General features: G+C 41.3%; 5 protein-coding genes across 7 annotated transcripts; 2 read left to right on the top strand and 3 right to left on the bottom strand.

Annotated features, from left to right (window-relative positions):
* Positions 1-1186: 1186 nt before the first annotated feature.
* RB195_005849 (uncharacterized protein) lies at positions 1187-4939 on the top strand (the record flags this gene model as incomplete). The annotated part of the gene is made up of 13 exons (XM_013440497.2): positions 1187-1235; positions 1476-1588; positions 1642-1773; positions 1849-1909; positions 1986-2134; positions 2190-2321; positions 2864-2941; positions 3669-3792; positions 3863-4003; positions 4069-4178; positions 4249-4371; positions 4707-4796; positions 4847-4939. 13 exons carry the CDS (start codon positions 1187-1189, stop codon positions 4937-4939), a joined length of 1395 nt encoding a protein of 464 aa, XP_013295951.2.
* A 468-nt stretch (positions 4940-5407) lies between these two features.
* On the top strand, positions 5408-6034 carry RB195_005848 (uncharacterized protein; the record flags this gene model as incomplete). The annotated part of the gene is made up of 4 exons (XM_013440498.1): positions 5408-5575; positions 5628-5693; positions 5754-5882; positions 5936-6034. The coding sequence occupies 4 exons, from the start codon at positions 5408-5410 to the stop codon at positions 6032-6034; spliced, it is 462 nt and encodes a 153-aa protein (XP_013295952.1).
* A 297-nt stretch (positions 6035-6331) lies between these two features.
* On the bottom strand, positions 6332-9922 carry RB195_005847 (uncharacterized protein; the record flags this gene model as incomplete). 2 transcript variants are annotated; one of them, XM_064178626.1, is made up of 7 exons in its annotated part: positions 6332-6481; positions 6749-6880; positions 6948-7034; positions 7308-7390; positions 7937-8044; positions 8379-8514; positions 9836-9922. In XM_064178626.1, the coding sequence occupies 7 exons, from the start codon at positions 9920-9922 to the stop codon at positions 6332-6334; spliced, it is 783 nt and encodes a 260-aa protein (XP_064035654.1). The 2 variants fall into 2 exon arrangements, with proteins under 2 accessions (XP_064035654.1, XP_013295953.1); XM_013440499.2 differs by lacking the exons at positions 8379-8514; positions 9836-9922 and having other exon boundaries at positions 7937-8030.
* A 3779-nt stretch (positions 9923-13701) lies between these two features.
* RB195_005846 (uncharacterized protein) lies at positions 13702-14016 on the bottom strand (the record flags this gene model as incomplete). The annotated part of the gene is made up of 1 exon (XM_064178625.1): positions 13702-14016. One exon carries the CDS (start codon positions 14014-14016, stop codon positions 13702-13704), a length of 315 nt encoding a protein of 104 aa, XP_064035653.1.
* Positions 14017-16416: 2400 nt separating this feature from the next.
* RB195_005845 (uncharacterized protein) lies at positions 16417-17641 on the bottom strand (the record flags this gene model as incomplete). Of its 2 annotated transcripts, XM_064178624.1 has the most annotated exons (2): positions 16417-16885; positions 16992-17641. In XM_064178624.1, 2 exons carry the CDS (start codon positions 17639-17641, stop codon positions 16417-16419), a joined length of 1119 nt encoding a protein of 372 aa, XP_064035651.1. The 2 variants fall into 2 exon arrangements, with proteins under 2 accessions (XP_064035651.1, XP_064035652.1); XM_064178623.1 differs by having other exon boundaries at positions 16787-17641.
* Positions 17642-18282: the final 641 nt, after the last annotated feature.

Genomic DNA, 18282 nt, shown 5'->3' with positions numbered 1-18282 from the left:
TGTATACGGAGTTATGTAAATTAAGCAGAGCGATGGGATTAAATAGCAGAATCTGCTACGGAGATTCGAATGCTTGTTAATTCGAAAAAAAAAGAAAAGCAGCACGTTGAATTCAAGGACCCCTTCGCGAGCACATAATGGACCGTGTTTTATGAATTGGTAAGCAGACGGCATACCTAACCTACAGACGATAATATGACCCCTGGATAGTTCACATCCGTTTAGGACTATGGTACAATACTTAATTACATCATGTCCATCATTACACCAAAAAAGAATGAAAACTATCAAGAGCAAGAGAAAAGAGTTGTTACAAATACTGTATTTTTTGGAAGGAATGAAGCACACAGGTGGTCGTGAGATTACGAGAGATCAAAAATGGCGCAGTGGTCCCTATCCGGTTAGAATTGAGAAGCACAAAGTCATCGAAACGTTAAACTCGTAGCTCTTGAAATCGTGTCCGGATCCGTTCTTCTATGCAATCTGACCCAGAGCACGTATCTCACACAATCGAAATGTTCACATATTGTGCCCTGGGATCTCTATTGCTCAGTACTTTGAAGAACAAAAGCCTGTTCTCTCATGTTCCTGTACTGTACTCAATTTCTGGTAGTCCGAACAAGTGCTAGTTTTCGCATCTTTCCCACTTGAAGGCTTTCGCTGAGCTGTTTATGAACTTCGCAATGTAGTTGCCCGACGATAGCCTGTAGGTGAAGACGAAAGGGAAGGTCATTCGTCCGGATATTCATCGGCGGACAGTTGCTTTTGGTTTACGGTGTACGCTGTAGCGGTGCGACCACGGACGCGTGCTGACGCGGCACGTCTTTCTAAATTTGATTCCGATTTTTGGCGTCGTTCCCGCATTTTGATGCGGATTTCTGGGTGGCGGGCATTGTTTGTGTTTGTTTGCTTGGGTGGTGGTTTTTTTTAAAATCCATTGTTGTTTTTCTTTGGTGGCTTTCGAGAATGTGGTAGTCTTCGTGTCTTCAGGGATTTACTCTACTTTTACTCATCTCGCTAAAGAAATGATGCATCCCTTGGAATCTGACCCGCCCACGCTTTTCTTTTCCCATCGTTCCGAGACAAAAGCACTTTTCGTGTTCATTTGAATCGTGATCAGAATATTACTTCACTTGTATAAACTATAATTTTGTTAAATGTTCTTACATTTGAAGCAGGATCAAGTATGGCAGTTCAGCAGCATGGGAAGACAAGGATTGCGTATTATTACGATGGTGAGTTCTCTTTTTTCCAGTGCAAAAATTGTCTCGAATAGAAAATATTCAGTCTCTGAAACTAATCTTTTACGGACATTTTTCATGGATTCGTATTGTTTTATTCGTAAAATCTATTCGATCGTATTAACCAATTTGGTAATGGTTGTTGAGTTCAGTCATAAAATCTACTTCCCAAAATCCGAAATGCGATTGTGCGAGTTGAAGTGTTTTAAATGAATGTTCCTCTTCTCCTTTTAGGAGACGTGGGGAATTATTACTATGGCCAAGGACACCCTATGAAGCCTCACCGAATTCGCATGACTCATAACTTACTTCTAAATTATGGTCTTTATAGAAAGCTGGAAGTTTATGTAAGTTTTCAGAAGTTTTGAGCCTATTTCCCCTTCGTATTTAAATTTTGAAGCGACCAACACCTGCAACATTTGAAGAGATGACCAAATATCACTCAGATGATTATATGATGTTTCTGAAGAATATTCGACCTGATAACATATCTGATTATACGAAACAAATGCAGCGTTTTAATGTTGGTGAGGTAAGCATACTTCGATGAAATGTAGACCCTCTTATCAAAATTAAGACCTACTCTGTGAAGCAAAGGATCTTATAGGATTGTCCAGTGTTCGATGGTGTCTTCGAGTTCTGTCAACTGTCTTGTGGAGGATCTCTCGGTTAATTTTATCTTCTTTTTGTATACATTTAGCTGTTTGTTAGATTTCTCGGGATTTATATTTCTCCCTAGTTCAGCTGCCGCTACTAAACTCAATCGTAAACATGCCGATATTGCAATAAACTGGATGGGTGGTTTGCATCATGCAAAGAAGAGTGAGGCAAGCGGATTTTGCTACAGCAATGATATTGTGTTGGCGATTCTGGAGCTCCTCAAACACCACCAAGTATGCCCTTGCTATTCGCAGCTGATGAGTTTATGCATGTGGTGGTTCGTTTCAGCGTGTTCTTTATGTGGATATTGATATTCATCATGGTGATGGTGTTGAAGAGGCATTTTATACTACCGACCGTGTTATGACTGTTTCCTTCCACAAATATGGAGAGTATTTCCCTGGTACAGGTGATTTGAAGGTAAGTGCAACTTCACATTCGTCGCTTCAGATCTTTATTTACGGCTACTTAATCATCACGAGTTGATCATGTCTCTGAATGATCAGCAGTTTGCAGCTTGGCAGCACGGTGAGATCTTAACGTTAAACTCGATACTGATGAGTACAAAATGCAAGAGAAAGCGCCCTAGAACCTTTTCAGGGTTTGAGTGCTTCTTATGCGCTCTTAAGTTGGTCACAGCAAGGGACTAACATTTATGTTAAATGATAAATACTCCAGTAAGCAAAGCTTTCGATTGCATCCAATTTTATGTGTTTGGCAGATGAAGGTTTTTGATACAGTGCAGGCTTGTATATCGTAGTTGAAAATTTTCTTTTCATCCTTGAAATCTAGCTTCTTTAGAGGTTTTTCAGTTTGGTGGGTTTTGTAGTGCTAAGAGCAAATGTCATAAAATACTTTTACGAAACTAGAGGAAGTTTCTGACATCCCATCATTGAATGAGATTTGCATCTTACACGCCGTTTTACCTCTAATACATCATCAAATGCTTATCTTTTCTCTAGGATATTGGAGCAGAAAAGGGGAAATACTATGCCCTTAACTTCCCACTTCGAGATGGAATCGACGATGAAGCTTATGAGGTATGTAAAATTAGAAACGCTTTCGATATTCTATTGATAATGTCAAGCAATAGCCAAGATTGTTGGTGTTGGCTATCTAGTTTCATGCAAAACATGGAACACATCGGCGAAACAAAGCCGTATTCGCATTAAAGAACATCTAAAGAGATGAAACAGTGGAATGCAGCAACCCCCTCGGAGCTCACCCCAGACAATGCCAAGAAAATGCGCCTTTTGCTTTTGCTCAGAACTCTAGAAGCGTTTTGGATAAATGGAAAAGGTCCAAAAATGAATAGAAAGGAAGAGTGCATAGCAGTGAACAACTAGTTGGCTCTGTATCAAGACCTTTGCGGACTTTTTGATCTACGGGGTAATATGCGGGATGCAACCTAATTAGTATTAGCAGAGCGATTCCACACCGCGGATGTCCGCTAACATCACGGCAACGCAGCTGCTGAGGTAGGCCCAACGATTTGGGCTTTTTTTTTGTTTTGTTTCGGGTGTAATATCTTAGGGGATGATAATTTGTTCTGGATGAGGCATTTGAGAGGATATATTGCAAATCTTATTACTTTCCAGGCTATGACGAAGGCGATAACGCTGAAACGTTAGCCGTAATAAAAGACTGTTAACAATCTTGGCTATTGCTTGACAATATCAATCGAATACTCTCAGTCATTATGCCAAGCTTCAAGGAAGGTCGAACTTTTGCGGTTTTCGATACTATTCAGAAATGATTTGTTTTCAGCGGATTTTCCGACCGGTCATACAAAAAGTGATGGAGAGCTTCCAGCCGTGCGCCATAGTTCTTCAATGCGGTGCGGATTCCCTCACAGGAGATCGTTTGGGCTGTTTTAACCTTACTTTGAAAGGTGAGAATACCTGCTGATGAGGTTATGCTTATTCGTAATAGATTGTATCAGATTTGTAAGTTTTCTGTAGGACATGGTAAGTGTGTTGCCTTCTTGAAGAAGTTTGGTGTCCCCCTTATGCTTGTTGGTGGTGGTGGATATACTATTCGAAATGTATCGAGGTGTTGGACGTACGAAACTTCTGTAGCTGTAGATACTGAAATCGCTAATGGTATGTATGATTCAATTAATCTTCGTTTGAAACCTCTTTCAAGCTTCCCTTTCATTGTTTTACAGAGCTGCCTTATAACGACTACTTCGAGTACTTCGGCCCCGACTTTAAGCTACATATTGAGAAGTCAAATATGACAAATCAAAATACGCAAGATTATCTCGAGAAGACTATGGTTAGTTGTTTTTTTTAATTGGTGCTATGTTTTTGAACTACAGCATTTTACTTAATATCTGTTTGTTTAGACGCGATTGTTCGAGAATCTTCGAGAGCTGCCTTATGCGCCCTCTGTACAAATGCAACCTATTCAATCGGATGCTATTTACGTACCGGACAAAGCGCTACTTGAGGATCACTCCAGCTCTGACGTAAGTGTACGGTTGTTTTCTTTCAACGACATCTCGCAAAATTCAGGACTTCAGAAGAATACAGGGCTCTTTTCGCAGAAATTAAGAAAATTGGGGCAACTGTAATAATTTCAATAGCTTTAAAAATGCCATGGGATATTGAAATAAATGAAAATTTGAAATAGAAAGAATCAGTTTCTTTTGAACTTCTACGAGGTTTACAGAGGAACTCAGTTCTTACACAACCAACTCTTCCGTATATTTCTCCAGTGTAAAACACGAAAAGAACGCTTGGAACTTGTTGTCTGCCTTCCTCAATGATGAAAAACTTTCAAAAAAAAAATCTTTTCTCATAGGTTCGCAACCCTTCTGCTATTTACGACCGTGCAATTGAACACGATGGTGAGTTCTACGATGGTGGCAAGGAGGGAGTCAAAGACGCTCAGGTAAGACTGTTTAATTTCCCATGTTTTTTAATACTTGAAAGCTACTTCAGAGTTTCAAACGAAGAGCTGGTAGTCCACTAGCAAATGCCGCCGAGGACAAAAAGCCAAAGACTGAAGATGATGCCGGTGCACCACCTATCTAAGTTATTCTGATGAAGCAGGAGAACCATGCCCATATTGGAGCTCGTTCATTAGAAAATCTTAGATCGGCGTTTGATTTCTGTGACTCCAGCTGAATCTCTAAAGATGATGCTGCAATTTTTTGTTTACTGCATTTCTGAGTTATAAACGTTGTTAATTTTGTTCGTCTTCTTTCCGCCGAGTGGATGTGAATATTATTTTTCTTATTTACTATATATGATCTGATCTTCAAGTGTACGGTTTAATTGTAATTCTTGTGCGATTGTATGAATTTTGCTCCTTCATATTTACTCAGTACAAACTGCTAATGGCTTCTCTTCTTTTGAGTTTTTCTTTTCTCCTTTTTTTGAAGTCAAGTATTCTTACAATGGAGAGTTCTGTCTATTGGTTTTTGTAACCATGGGTCGAAGTGCCCAAGATATCTGTCTGACATGCAATTTTAGGTCCACTTTTCCAACTTTTTCTAGGAAATGTCGGATGGTGATGCTATTAGCGCCAATGACTTCTACGTAAGGTATTACGTAGGGCACAAGGGAAAATTCGGACACGAATTTTTGGAGTTCGAATTCCGGCCGAATGGACAGCTGCGGTATGCGAACAACTCGAACTACAAGAATGACACGATTATCCGAAAAGAGGTGAATGGATTTTTGTCTTACTTGGTGGATCGCAACTGATGCAGACGTTTAGGCTTTCATCTCACCTGCTGTTTTACAAGAACTCAAGAGGATTGTTGAAGATTCAGAAATTATGCAGGTATAGTCTTACGGTGCTGAGTTTGTTGTTGTTACGTTGTGTTACGAACGCTTGTGCCAGGAAGACGACGCGAACTGGCCAGAACCAGACAAAGTCGGACGACAGGAGTTAGAGATTCTCATGAACAACGAACATATTTCATTCACTACAGGAAAAATTGGATCATTGGCTGATGTGAACAATAGCAAGGTAAGTCCAATTCCACGGTTTTTGGATTATTGAAAGAACATTCGCTCTTACAGGATCCCGATGGTTTGCGGTCGTTCTACTATCTTGTCCAGGATTTGAAGTGTCTCGTCTTTTCGCTTATTGGTCTACATTTCAAGATCAAACCTATCTAATTGCCCATTTGTCTTCCTTATTACAGATAATATTTACCCCATCAATCCCATACAAATTTTGACTTGAATTGATATTGTTTACTATTCGTGTTGATCGTGGATTTACTTTAAACTGAACAGGTGTTTAATAACAAATAAACGTTTTTGTGTAAAGAAGTCACCAGATGACACATTTATTTGTGAAATTAAATATACTCTACCGTGAAGAAAAGACAAGGTGGGACAGTTTTTACAACACTGGGTGATTTTTCAAATATCTCTTAGGATGAACGTAGCGGGATAGCGTTCCAGTCGAGTTCAGCGACGTTCGCAGTACTTAGCGATGTATTCACGTGCACGATGCGTGAATTGTTCGCGATTTGTCGACCAAAGCTGCGCGGCTTGCATGTTTAGAGCATCATCGAAGTCAATTAGATCGGTGAAAAGTGAGGAGAGACCGTGAATTACCTGAAATTAAGCATTTCTATGTGATAAGCAATACCATGAAGAAGCTCCTTTTTCTATAAAGACTGAGGGGAAATGATGAGAAAGAGAGAGAGAGGAGGAGGAGAGCTACGTGTTAAATTAAACTAACGCGATATTACCCTGCTCAACAATGCACTTATTCAGAGGTGATTTAGCAACACAAAGAAGTGTATTTAAGATGAGGAAGTTGAGACGAAGTCGCTGAGAAAATGCATCAAATAAACAACAATACGACAAATGCCGTGAAACCTCGGTAAGGTTCCTGGTCGGTCGCCATCCAAATGCATCAAGAGAGTTTTCTCGAAGTATCGAAAGGCAAATGCTGCCATCCTCATTAATATTTGGATGAAATACCCGTGTCAAGCATTTCACTGTTGGAGGCTAAAAATCAGAGAGTCTTTTCAATCACCAGATTGTCAATTAGGGAAAAAAAATTGCTCCTGCCTACCACATTGTTGTACTCGGGCGGCACAGATATCGAAAACTTAAATACTCCTCCTCTGTAAATACCTTCTTGTGGGCAAACGGTAAGCACCTGTAGTAAATATTCAGCGAATTTGAGGAGGAACTGATTCACGAGACATTCACACTTATATCACTTCCTTTCAAACTCGTGAACAATCACAACCAGTCTGTACGTGCGGAAACAAATCGATAAGTAGTACCTCACTTGTAAAAAGGAGTTGATGTTCAGGAAATTAACAATTCATAAAGATGGAAAGATATTAGAAGGTCTCTATTGCTTTTTGCACAAAAACCATGAAAATCATAATCTTCGACAAGAATTATAACAAGTAAATACGCCGACCATTTCATGAAGCTGAGAAGTCGATGGGAACGACAGTTTGCACATGTTCTGATTCTTCAAATTCATCTCCAAATCTTTGATTTCTGAAAGAAAAAAGGAAAAGACCATCGATTTTTGCCGTCGCTTGCAGTTCACAGAGAAGGACATGGCAGAATATCAAGCAAACACGCAAACTGAATTGTTTTTCGTTTGTGAAGACACAAAACAGTTGTGTGAAAGGACCACACACACACACACACACGACTGGGGTAAAATGTAGTTGGAGGGGGGCACTCAGTGCTGCTTTTATTTCTCGAATTAAATAATCAAATAAGCCGCGGCCCTAAGGCCTAAGCATTAGTCATAGAGGATCTATCACATGTAAACTAAAGTTACTGGGAGAAAAAAGTAAGTTAGGGCATCGGAAATAAAGGTGCCACTGAGTGCCCCTCCCTCTCCCTCAAATACATTTTTCCCCACAACTACTCATTTACACATCATTTCATCTACACATCATCGGACAGGAACAGCAGCTAATTAAAAAAAGCCAGCACATGATTAGAAACTTGGTTTCAGGGTGTTGCGTGTACTTCTACCACTCCTGAGCTCATCAGATATTATCAGATACTTCGTTAATCTGCACCAGTTACCTTGGGAAAGTAGCTTTTCTCGAATAGCAATTCTCGTTTCCATGTACTTTTTATTGTCGTCGATCCCATTAATTCGCTTCTGAAGGTTTAGCATTTCGACCGATTTCTCTGAAAATGCTATCGTCACGTATTCTCATTAGTATTCTATCAATAATACGCCTCTCTTCTTAGCATCAATGGAAATCCCATGATGGACTGAATTTTCTTACTATGACTTGGTGATCAACAAGTGATGAGCAGCAATTCAGAGCTGACAATTAGAACGCAACGGCATCACCTTCGAAACTATGAATTGAAATCTAATCGTCCAAAAATCCCTCCCTTTCTTTTTGAATTCTAATCAGATCTTATAAATCCCCGTGTATGAGAGAACCACCGAAATACACTGAAACCCCGACTGGTTTTAATAGTTGAAACCAAAAGACATGGAAAAAGGTCCCACTTCCAGAAAAACATAGTGGAAACCAAATCTTGATGGAATAGCAGCTACAACGGCACCTCCCCGCCCCGGCGACCGGCAACCGGCACCGTGGAGGGGCGGGGCCAGACCACGCAGCCGCTGCGCCATTACACGAAAACTGCAATTCAGACGTTCGCTTTGTGTCTTGGCAAATTGTTAGGGAAATAGACTATTTAGGTTTTAGGTTTTGTTTGATGCAATTTTTCTGTTGTATTTCTGAGGAGCTCGGACTTAAGAACTATTCATATCATATATTCATATACTTAAACAGTGGTTAGGCGGTCAGAATGTATCAACTTTTTCTCAAGTGCTGTTTTGGGAGGTGTTATATTGACGTAATGTCAGTGTCTCCTCGCTTTTCACAAAGTATTTGAACGACTATTTTCAGCTTTATTTGTTATTGTGTTTGTCTTCATTTTTTCCAACTTATCTGGTTGTTAAATCATTGCTAACAGCTTGTCCAGCTTGTCTGTTCTATTTCAGTATTTATCTTGGTAATGTGGGTATATATAGAGTCTCCGCCACGGCAATTACTGTTTTTTTTTCTTGTGCTTCTTTTTTCAGTTGAATCCTACTCAATATTCATTCTTCATAAATTTCCCATTCTTTTTTTAGATATTGCTGCTGAAAACAAACTTCCTTACGACAACTATTTTGCCGTACGTATTCTCACATACCCTTTGATCTTGCTGACATTTGGTGTCGTATTAATGGAGATGGGAGTTGTTTTCGCGCGAAATTAATTAGTGCTATTAATTACTAGACAGCTTGTTGAGTTGCTCATTTTGCTCATATTCGCTGTCAGAAGTTCACTACATTTTTTTTTATCCCTAAAGGTATCACCTCACGAATTTGGGTGATACGCGTTTAAAGGCATCACCCCACGAATCTGAGGTGGTGCAGATTTCAGGTGGAGTATTCGTATAAAGGATGGGAGACTACGGAGAGGAGGGCGATTCCGTCCATTTCTCTTAATTGCCGTAAAAAACGGCCCGGAAGATGCGGTTTCGAGCGTTCCGGGGCGTTATTTTCTACAACGAGTTCTATTGGAGTGTGCCAGCCTTGTGCACGCGTCACGACTTCCGGTCCGTTCTTTACGGCGATTACTAAGAAATGGACGGAATCACTTTCTTCTCTATAATCTACGACCCCATAGAGGTATAATCCACCTAAAACTCGTACCATCCCAGATTCCTGGGTGATGCCTTTAACTACGTCTTGCGACTAGTCAACAACTCGTTCCAGGAAAGTATATCCTCATAGAATTATCCATTTCTCACAACCTTCGCTTTTTCGGAAAATTATGATAATGGATTCTTTCTTTGAACTGGAACTCTGAACTAGACACATTTGCACCTTTACTTTTCGACGACATTTTGAAAAAAATTATCCTCAGGAAGAGGGTGCCGGACAAGAGGCACCCGTGAAAACCGGCTCACCGCGCCTCCCTTCAGCGCCGCGCGCCTCCGTGTAACCACAGCTGCCACTCCACCGGCTGGACATCCTCCACGACCGCCTGAGATCATCTAGACCCCGCCCCCTTCATAAGAGTGATATGCGTGTTCTACATTGACTTCACTTGAGCAACTTCACACAAATAAAGATTATCTCGAAAAGATGCTGCAAGCAAAAGAATAAGAAGAATAAAGGAAAAGAAATGAATATATTTTCATACGCCCCATAATTTCATATATTTCGCGTCCAAACTGTTCTATATAAACCCGCAATGCATAAGTCTGTGTTTGTCACGATGTCACTCAACGAATTCATGTTCAACTTTCGACTGCAGCAACTATACGCCCAGCAACTTTATTTGCTTATTACTTTGTATGCATTCTTTGAATTCCTTTCTACATTATACCTTTTCAAAATTTTATATGGGAAAATTTTATATATAATGTTTACATGGAAAGCAACTTAAATATTTTAGTACTACCTTGTACGTTTTATAGAATAAAACTTTATATGGTTCTTCATACTTCTTTCAACAGCGTTTTATCGCTTCATTTGTATCTATTCTCTACATAAAATCAATATGACGGGTTAGTTGTATTATTGGCGAACAGGGACCTTTGTATCTTCGAGACCTACCTTCAGGTACAATGTCTGTCTGCGAGCATTATCCGCGCCTCGTTAGGCGTTCGATGGCAGTTTTACTCAGCCCAGAGATAGATGATTAATTTCTATGTAACAAGTCAAAACAGGATATTTTCATTTTCACTCGCATTTTTAAATGACATATATACAAACCTCTTTCATTTATATTAACTTACAAGTATACTTTATATAGAGTTTCAAACAACATCTAATACCAGGTACTTTTTTTTCCTTCCGATTCTAAAAGAGCATCGCAAGAGTTGCGGGCGCGGCGGAGAAAACTCCTCTTAAGAGCAGCAGGCGAAATGGGCAGGGAGGGTGGTGTGGGAGGGGCGTCAGCGAGACGTAGCACAAACGGAGCAGCCAGGCTACTGTAGCGATAACGACGCTGTCAGGAGACGCGCGGTGCAATTAACGACGCTCATTAGCTTCCTGTATATGTGGCGGCACATCATACGGGTACCTCTTGACCGTTCCCCTCAGGAAGAAGATGGTTGTTCTGTTTCAGCGAGTCTCCTCTTGTCTGTCCTTCCCTCATGACATCCACGGCAAATTCCATTTTGAAATTTCGAGCTTTATCCCTACTTCATCTACATTGCAATCATCATGTTATATAATAACGCGCTTAGAGAGTGTGTGTGTTTTTTTGTTTGTTTGTTTGTCACGAAAATACTCCATAATGATGCAAAACTCTGCACCAGTGAGGTGCGGAACCATCGCCATGCACCTGATATGTGATCACTCTACCTCTTCACCATTGTCCAAGTCTATGCAAATATGTATGTTGTCTTTGATAAAGCAAATTAGTTTTTCTCATATGTTCATAGTGAAGGTAAATAAACTTTTATATGAATGTATACTCCCAAATTTGCAAACTATCATCCTGTATAATAACGGGCGTATTCTGCCACGTGTGTGTGTGTCTGTGTATGTGTGTTTCTCAGTGAAAAAATCCCAAAAAGAGAGGGAGACGGATACCATGGCGTCAGTTTGGTGCGCTGGAGTCCCAACGCAGTAGAATTGGGTGGGACGGGTCCCACAGGGTCGGAATGGTGCCAGGAAGCTATGGAGTGGGAAAAAATGGGGTCCACTGCGTCCGATTGGCGCGCGGGAGTCCCAACGCGGTAGAATGCGTTTCTAAGGTTCCTTCCGATATCTACTTCCCAGCATATCTCTTGCTGCTAACATCCCTTCTTCAAAAAGAGGAAATCCACGTACGAACGACTGCTTAAATGCAATACATAGTAGCCAACAGTTTACGCGATCTGACGTAGAACGTTATTTATATCACTACGATAGTGGTATTCACGTCTTCATGTTAGCACATCATTCTTTGCTAATAGCTGAGAACGGAGAAAACTCGAAATACTTCAAATGATGTTTCCAAATTGTGATGTTTTGAGAGAAACATATTCTCCAAATATAAGACTGAGCGTTTAGGGGAAATCTTTCATCTATGCTTAAATTTTCGAGTTAAAAAAGCTGAAGGAAGAGTTGATAGAAAAAAACAACTCTAATTTTTCAAAAAAAGTCGCTACTCTTTTCTCATTGATCGATGAAGGCGAGCGAAGCGAACATGAAAAGCTATAAAAAAAGCCTGAAGTCCGGCTTTAGCCGGACGTTCAGGTTAGTTTATTTATCACAAGCAAACCCTTTGTTATTTAAAATTAAATTAAAAAGTTGTAGTTTTTTTTTCCAATTTCTTAGTAATCTGCTCCCTCCAAGACTCTAAGAACGCTATTTTGGAAACTTTTTCTATTTCATCTATCTTTATTTGGAAATGCTTTTATTTGCTAGCAGATCGATTATATCTTTGTACTGAAACCGGGGGCACTCAGGAGGTACCCAAGCGAATTGGGTGCAGCCGATGTGTGTGCCAGTAGCAGCGATCGCCGCTGACGCCTGTCCAGGCATACTGTCCATCCTTAGGCTCCGCCCGCCCCTTCCACCTAAGCCGCGCATGATATTCCTACCTGGATATCCTGACAAAACGAGCTTATAAGCAAATGAAATAAGAAATGGGCTCCACAATGAGAAATCCGTTTGTAAATGAAGATTGTTCGGTAAAGATGTGATATATATATATATATATATATATATATATATATATATATATATATATATATATCAGCGAATAACTAGAGCAGAACTTGAATACAAATCTTTACTCGCACAAGAAGCTAGAAATCGTAACTATTAGAATATATTTTTGAAAGTAAGTTTTCCCGTTATTTCACTCCATATTTTCTCATGTTTGGAAGAAAAAGTTTTTTTTTTCTGGAAACACTCTTCGACCCGCGATCATACGGCGTCCTGTTCGCAAGATATGCTTTCAGGAATATTGTGTGCCTGCAAGACAGTTTCTGCACTTGCCAGGACGATTGATAGCATCAATATAACTCGAACACCAATAAAACAATCTAACATGAACTAATATTACTTATTATATATTACAAATATTACATAGCACTTGAAAAATAAAGCGAGTACGAATGGGATTTCGAAAACAAATAAAACCAAGCTTTAAACTCTTCAAATTCCGAATCCGACAAGAAATAAGCTATCTCACATCACCCCATGCACACTTTCTCCATCTACGCGGATTGCAATGGTCATTATCGCATTCTGGAGTTCATATACATTTGATCAATTTGCCTAGGCTCATTTGCAGAAAGTAGATGGGCGGGGCATCCTGCATGCGTAGCGAAAGGTCTGCTGTCGCTGCCGACCGCAGTGCAGCCCAATTATCGACGCACACAACTCATAAGGAGATATTCTGACAGCCGCTTTGGGTACTTCCTGATGCGTACCCACTGAAACCAGTTGACAGCTGAGAACATGAACAATTCTGATTTCATAGAAGTCTGTGATTGTGTTTTTCATCTTTTTTTTGATATAAACATGATTACATTGGGTGAGTTCAAGGATTTTTTGCTGCCACATCTTTGTACTCAATTTTGCCCAATTTAGAATTTCATGTACAGTTTTCCGCCAGTTTTTTTTTTTTGAAATTCCGCTGAATAGATAATAATACGTGCAGAATATTGACGATGATTGCCCGCGGCCTGTTCTCCGTCAAAGAAACTCGAAGAGCATTATTTTCTTTTTTAAAGGACTGTAAGAGGAAATCAAGCTCAGAGTTTCTTTGTTGTTCATCTTTTCTCTCGTGGAACGAACAACTCTGGTACAACGGCTGTCGTTAAACCCATCACGTTCCCTTCCAATTTAACTTCCTTGGCAAAGATTTCTCTGGTCTTCGATCGTAGATTGCTTGGTTGATGCGCTGCGAACATCCAGGTTTCTGAAACAGAGAAGGAGGGAAAAAGGTGTTGTCAAGTTGTTCATCATATTCATCTCCCGACCAAGTACAATAGATGATGTCTTCGCATATATTCATTTCTTTGAGCGAATAAGGTACATTAGCCATCGGTTTTTTAATGTACTCTTCCCATCTTTCTCCACCTTCGTCGGAGTCAGGATTCGCTAGGCCTAACTGAGGTTTTGTATTATATTTCGACGTCATTGGTGAAATAGAGATGCCGTGATCGACGGCTGTCAACTTTCTTCCCTTGTTATCCCGTTCCAACTTTTGCACTGCATTCTCAAGAGTGAGGTAAATATTTAGGTGATATTTCAGTACTTACTTTTTTAAATTGAGCCGGACACGAGGTTTTTATCTTCCTATTTTCGTGGATAATGTTTCGCCAATATCGCCTTCTTCAGAACTGGAAGGGTGAAATCGTACGTGATTTACTCGAACAAGCGCTCTATTCGCCCAACAAAGGAACTGCTAAGTTTACTGTTGGGTCTCACAGCTACAAATAGAATTAGAAAATCACCTTAGGATCAGATGAGTATCGTCTCAATGCTAGATACCTGTTGTTAGGTGACTAGCACAATCAAATATCAGCTTTAAATAGGGCGTTCCTGCGTAATGCAGAGGCATTCCTCTTTGCTATTCATCTTTGGACCCTTGAAGTAGATCTAAAAAGCCTACAGAGCTTTGCGCGCTGTAATATCATAATCTCATACAATAACGTTAGCTGTTATCCGTACATATTTTGCAATCTGTTGCGATCATATAGGCGATTTCGTGTGAGTCTTTGCTTAAGATTAGTAGGGGATGACTAACCTTATCGGAAATAAACGCTACACGAAAGGCATGGAAACAAATCTGGCATGGAGAAAGGGCACTTTCTCCATGCCAGATTTGTTTCGGGTTTGTGTTCTTTTACTCATAGAACGTATTGGTATGTAGCCGTTATTGACTGGAACTTTTTCTAGCAAGTTATAGAGTGACTTTTCGTAGCAAGTTATAGAGTCTTGTCTTTCCTCTCTTCCAGAGCAAACGAAAATGGCTGTGCGAAACATGTTTCATACTACCTACCTTTTAACTTGTGTGGAATGAGCAGAAAGATAGTGAACTAGGATATTCTTGTTACTGGGTTTGCGGTACTATTTTGTCCTATGCGCCCTGTTTGAAATACGCACTTGGACGTTGAGGAAGGGTAACAATTCTCCTTTGGGTTTTTCCCGAGTGAGCTTTGTACACTCCGACTGTTTATTCAGTATCTTGAAACAATTGCCCGTAAGGAAACAGTCGTCGATACATCGGCAATAAAACAAAGGTCGTGTTCCCAAATCGTTTTATTGTTGTACCTCAGTTTTAGCCATAAAAGCAATGGTAAGTATTGTCCCAGGGCAGACTCCTAATTTGTGCAAAATAGTTGCTCGACCATCTGAAGACAGTGCATTTGAGACATCCTCTCAGAAAAACCATCAAGTGTTCCACGAAAAAGCCATACAGGTTGATTGAAATTTGGTGTTCAGTTAAAAGTTCAGAAACCCTGCATAGCGAAGTCGTTAGAGGCGTTCGTGTACAATGCAGTAACGTCGAAAGACTCCATTACATATGAGTTATCAAAATATGTGTTGTTTAAGTGGTCCAAAAACATAAGTAAGGTGGGTTGGTACGAATTTCAGCAGCTGGACCACACTATGTTTAAGAATCAAGCGATCCTGCCTGTGGGCCGGGTCCGATCGCTTATGATAGGTTTTACCTTGAACGTTGAAGGATCTTCAGAGACAAGCTCACTGTAAGAGGTTAGCTTGTGAGTTTTTATTAGAAGGTACAAGACAGAACACGCAGGTAGCTCGGTTTTAAGCCGAGCAGTAGTCAAGATCGGTGCTGATTTACTAGAACTCGCCCACACCCTGTTGGGTCTTCGTTGTTGCGCCAGAAATTCTTCGATAGTGAAAGTGCGGTAGAGGAAGCTGTCTTGAACCTGGCACGATGTGAGGGCTTTGTCTAGGTAACGAGGAATGACTACAAATTCCCCACCCTTGTCACTAGTAGATAATCTGATAGTTTTAGACTTAACAAGCTCACGAACGTTCCTAATGCCTAAGCTCTGTTGTAGTGTGATGTTGGGGTGACACTTTCTCCGTTATTAGCGATCTAAAACGTCCAATAGTTTATCTACAAAAAGACGGGAACTAATATCTAAATGGTTAGGTTCCTGTTGTCTAAAAAAAGTAGGTGGGAAGGGAATAAGCGGAAGCGCTTCAGACTGCTGCTACAGTCTCAGCGGTATTTGATTTCGCTTTCTGATGGAGACGATCTTGAAGTTCTTGTAAGTTGCTTGTGATTTTGCGGAGAACCGCGGTAGAAATAGGTTGATCTGGTTAAAAACTGGATCCTAATTCTTGCGCTTATTGCATATTCTTTGAAATAGAAGTGCCTCCAAGTACGGTAACTCGGGAGATGGCAGACAGAAATTGCTCGTCAGCTGTATTCCCGCAATTGCTAAAGCAGGAGCAGTCTGCTTTCAGGCACTTTTGTGCACCATCACTACGCGACCTACTAAGCAAACTTTCGGACTTTTTCTGTAGAGCAGAGTTAGCCTTAAACCGGATAGAATCTTCAACACCACCGTACGTAGAAGTCGTAGATGATTTTCTCCATCCCCCTTCTCGATGCAATGGCTGTTCCCTTTGGGTTCCAGAGAGCAGTCATCCTCGTCTTGCGACTGGCGAAGTCTCGACGGGCATAGCGGATGCTTTTCCCCGCCTCTGCAGCTTCAGCCAGCACTTCTGCTCTTCTCTCTTTAAGGTCTTCCTTTATCGCCTCTCTGCAAAGCCTTGCGAGCTCGAACGTGAGTTCTTGGTTCCCTGCGGCTCGTGCTGCTCCACGCTGGCGTATCAGCTCAAGAGTTTGAAGAGACAGGCGCCTCTTGGTGGTTTTAAAACTCTCAGCCTTCTTCGCGCAGTCGTGAAGGTGTTCAACAAGCCGGTCATATTCCTCGTCGATGTTGTCCAATGCGGAATCTTCCCAAAAGCCGGCTAGCGTAGCGAAGAGATCCCAGTTGATGGTAGTCCTGGGATTTCTCTCTCTGAACTTGGCGGCTTTTTCTGCTCTCCTTGTGAAGGAAAATCTTCCTCGGATGGTCCGATCCCGTATAGAACTTTGCTACAACACCGACGTCCGTCAGGCAGAACCTTTTATTGACGATGATGTGGTCTATTTCATTACGGTACCCTCCACCGGGTGACTCCCACGTCCAGCGTAGAGAGGAGGGCTTCTGGAATTGCGAGTTCCCATGGATGGTCTTAATCATCATGATGAACTCGGAGAGCCTCTCCCCCTGGTCATTCCATTGTAGGCTGTGGGTCCCGATGTGAAGTTCCTCCGGCGTTCTTCTTGGGCCAAACTTGGCGTTGAAATCGCCAATTATGACCTTGTAAAAAGCATGGTCTTCTCGGTAGATCTTCTCCAGGTCCATATAGAAAGCTTCCACTTCTTCTTCGTAGCTTGATGTTGGAGCGCAAGCGACGAAAATAGTCAAAGCTGGTGTTGGGCCACATCTTCTCATCCGCAGACGTCCGATTCGGGTCTTAAGTTGTTCAAAAGAGTCGATGCTCTTTGCCATACTCGTGTTGACGAGGACCTCAACTCCACCAACACCTCTACTGTCGCATGTTCCTAAGAATAGTTCTTCTCCAGTTTCATATACGGCGTTGAGAGGGTGACGTCGTCTCGTCTCGGTCAGTCCGATGACGTCGTACTTGATCTTCTTGGCTTGCATCAGCAGATCTTCGATGGCCGCTTCCGATGCAAGCGTACATGCGTTATAAGTACAGATCGCCATCCTAGTCCTTTTCCGTTTTGATAGCCTACATGGCTCCTGCAACCCCGTCCTACCTGGCGCTACCGTACCAGGCTTTCCTCCGGAATCAGGAGACTCTTTTCTATTACTCTGTTTTGCGTAAAAATTTTAAAACCCATGAGCAGGTTGCAAGCCTCTAGTCCCATGAGTTTCTGGGAGAACTTTCGTTCTCCCGGAGTGGACATGTGGAGCTTATTTGTTGGAGGCGACTCCAAACCGCCTCCCTTGCACCTCCCAGTCACTTGATTGCAGGCTTTTGGCCGGACCGACGCGCGGGATACAAGGATGTCATGAGTCAGTCCTGGCTCAGCAGAAACAGGTAGTCCATACCCTGAATCCACCTGCGTCTCTGGACAAGCGCAAGGTCGCTTTTGGTCCGCGATTAACCCCCTATCCGCCACCCGGGGATGCGCCACGTAGCCTCGCGACTAACCGGCTGTAATCCCTCTAGTGAGGGAGATCCGTGGCTATTAGCTATTAATATAGCTAATAGCCACGGATCTCCCTAGCTATTAAAATATATATATATATATATATATATATATATATATATATATATTAATAGCTTGTATTAACCTTTCGTTACAGGTCATTTCTCAGGCTTTTGAAATACTTTACTTCTC

This window comes from Necator americanus, chromosome I, assembly GCF_031761385.1.
Source record: "Necator americanus strain Aroian chromosome I, whole genome shotgun sequence".
NCBI classification, from domain to species: domain Eukaryota; kingdom Metazoa; phylum Nematoda; class Chromadorea; order Rhabditida; family Ancylostomatidae; genus Necator; species Necator americanus.
This window is presented reverse-complemented; position numbering and strand designations above follow the sequence as displayed.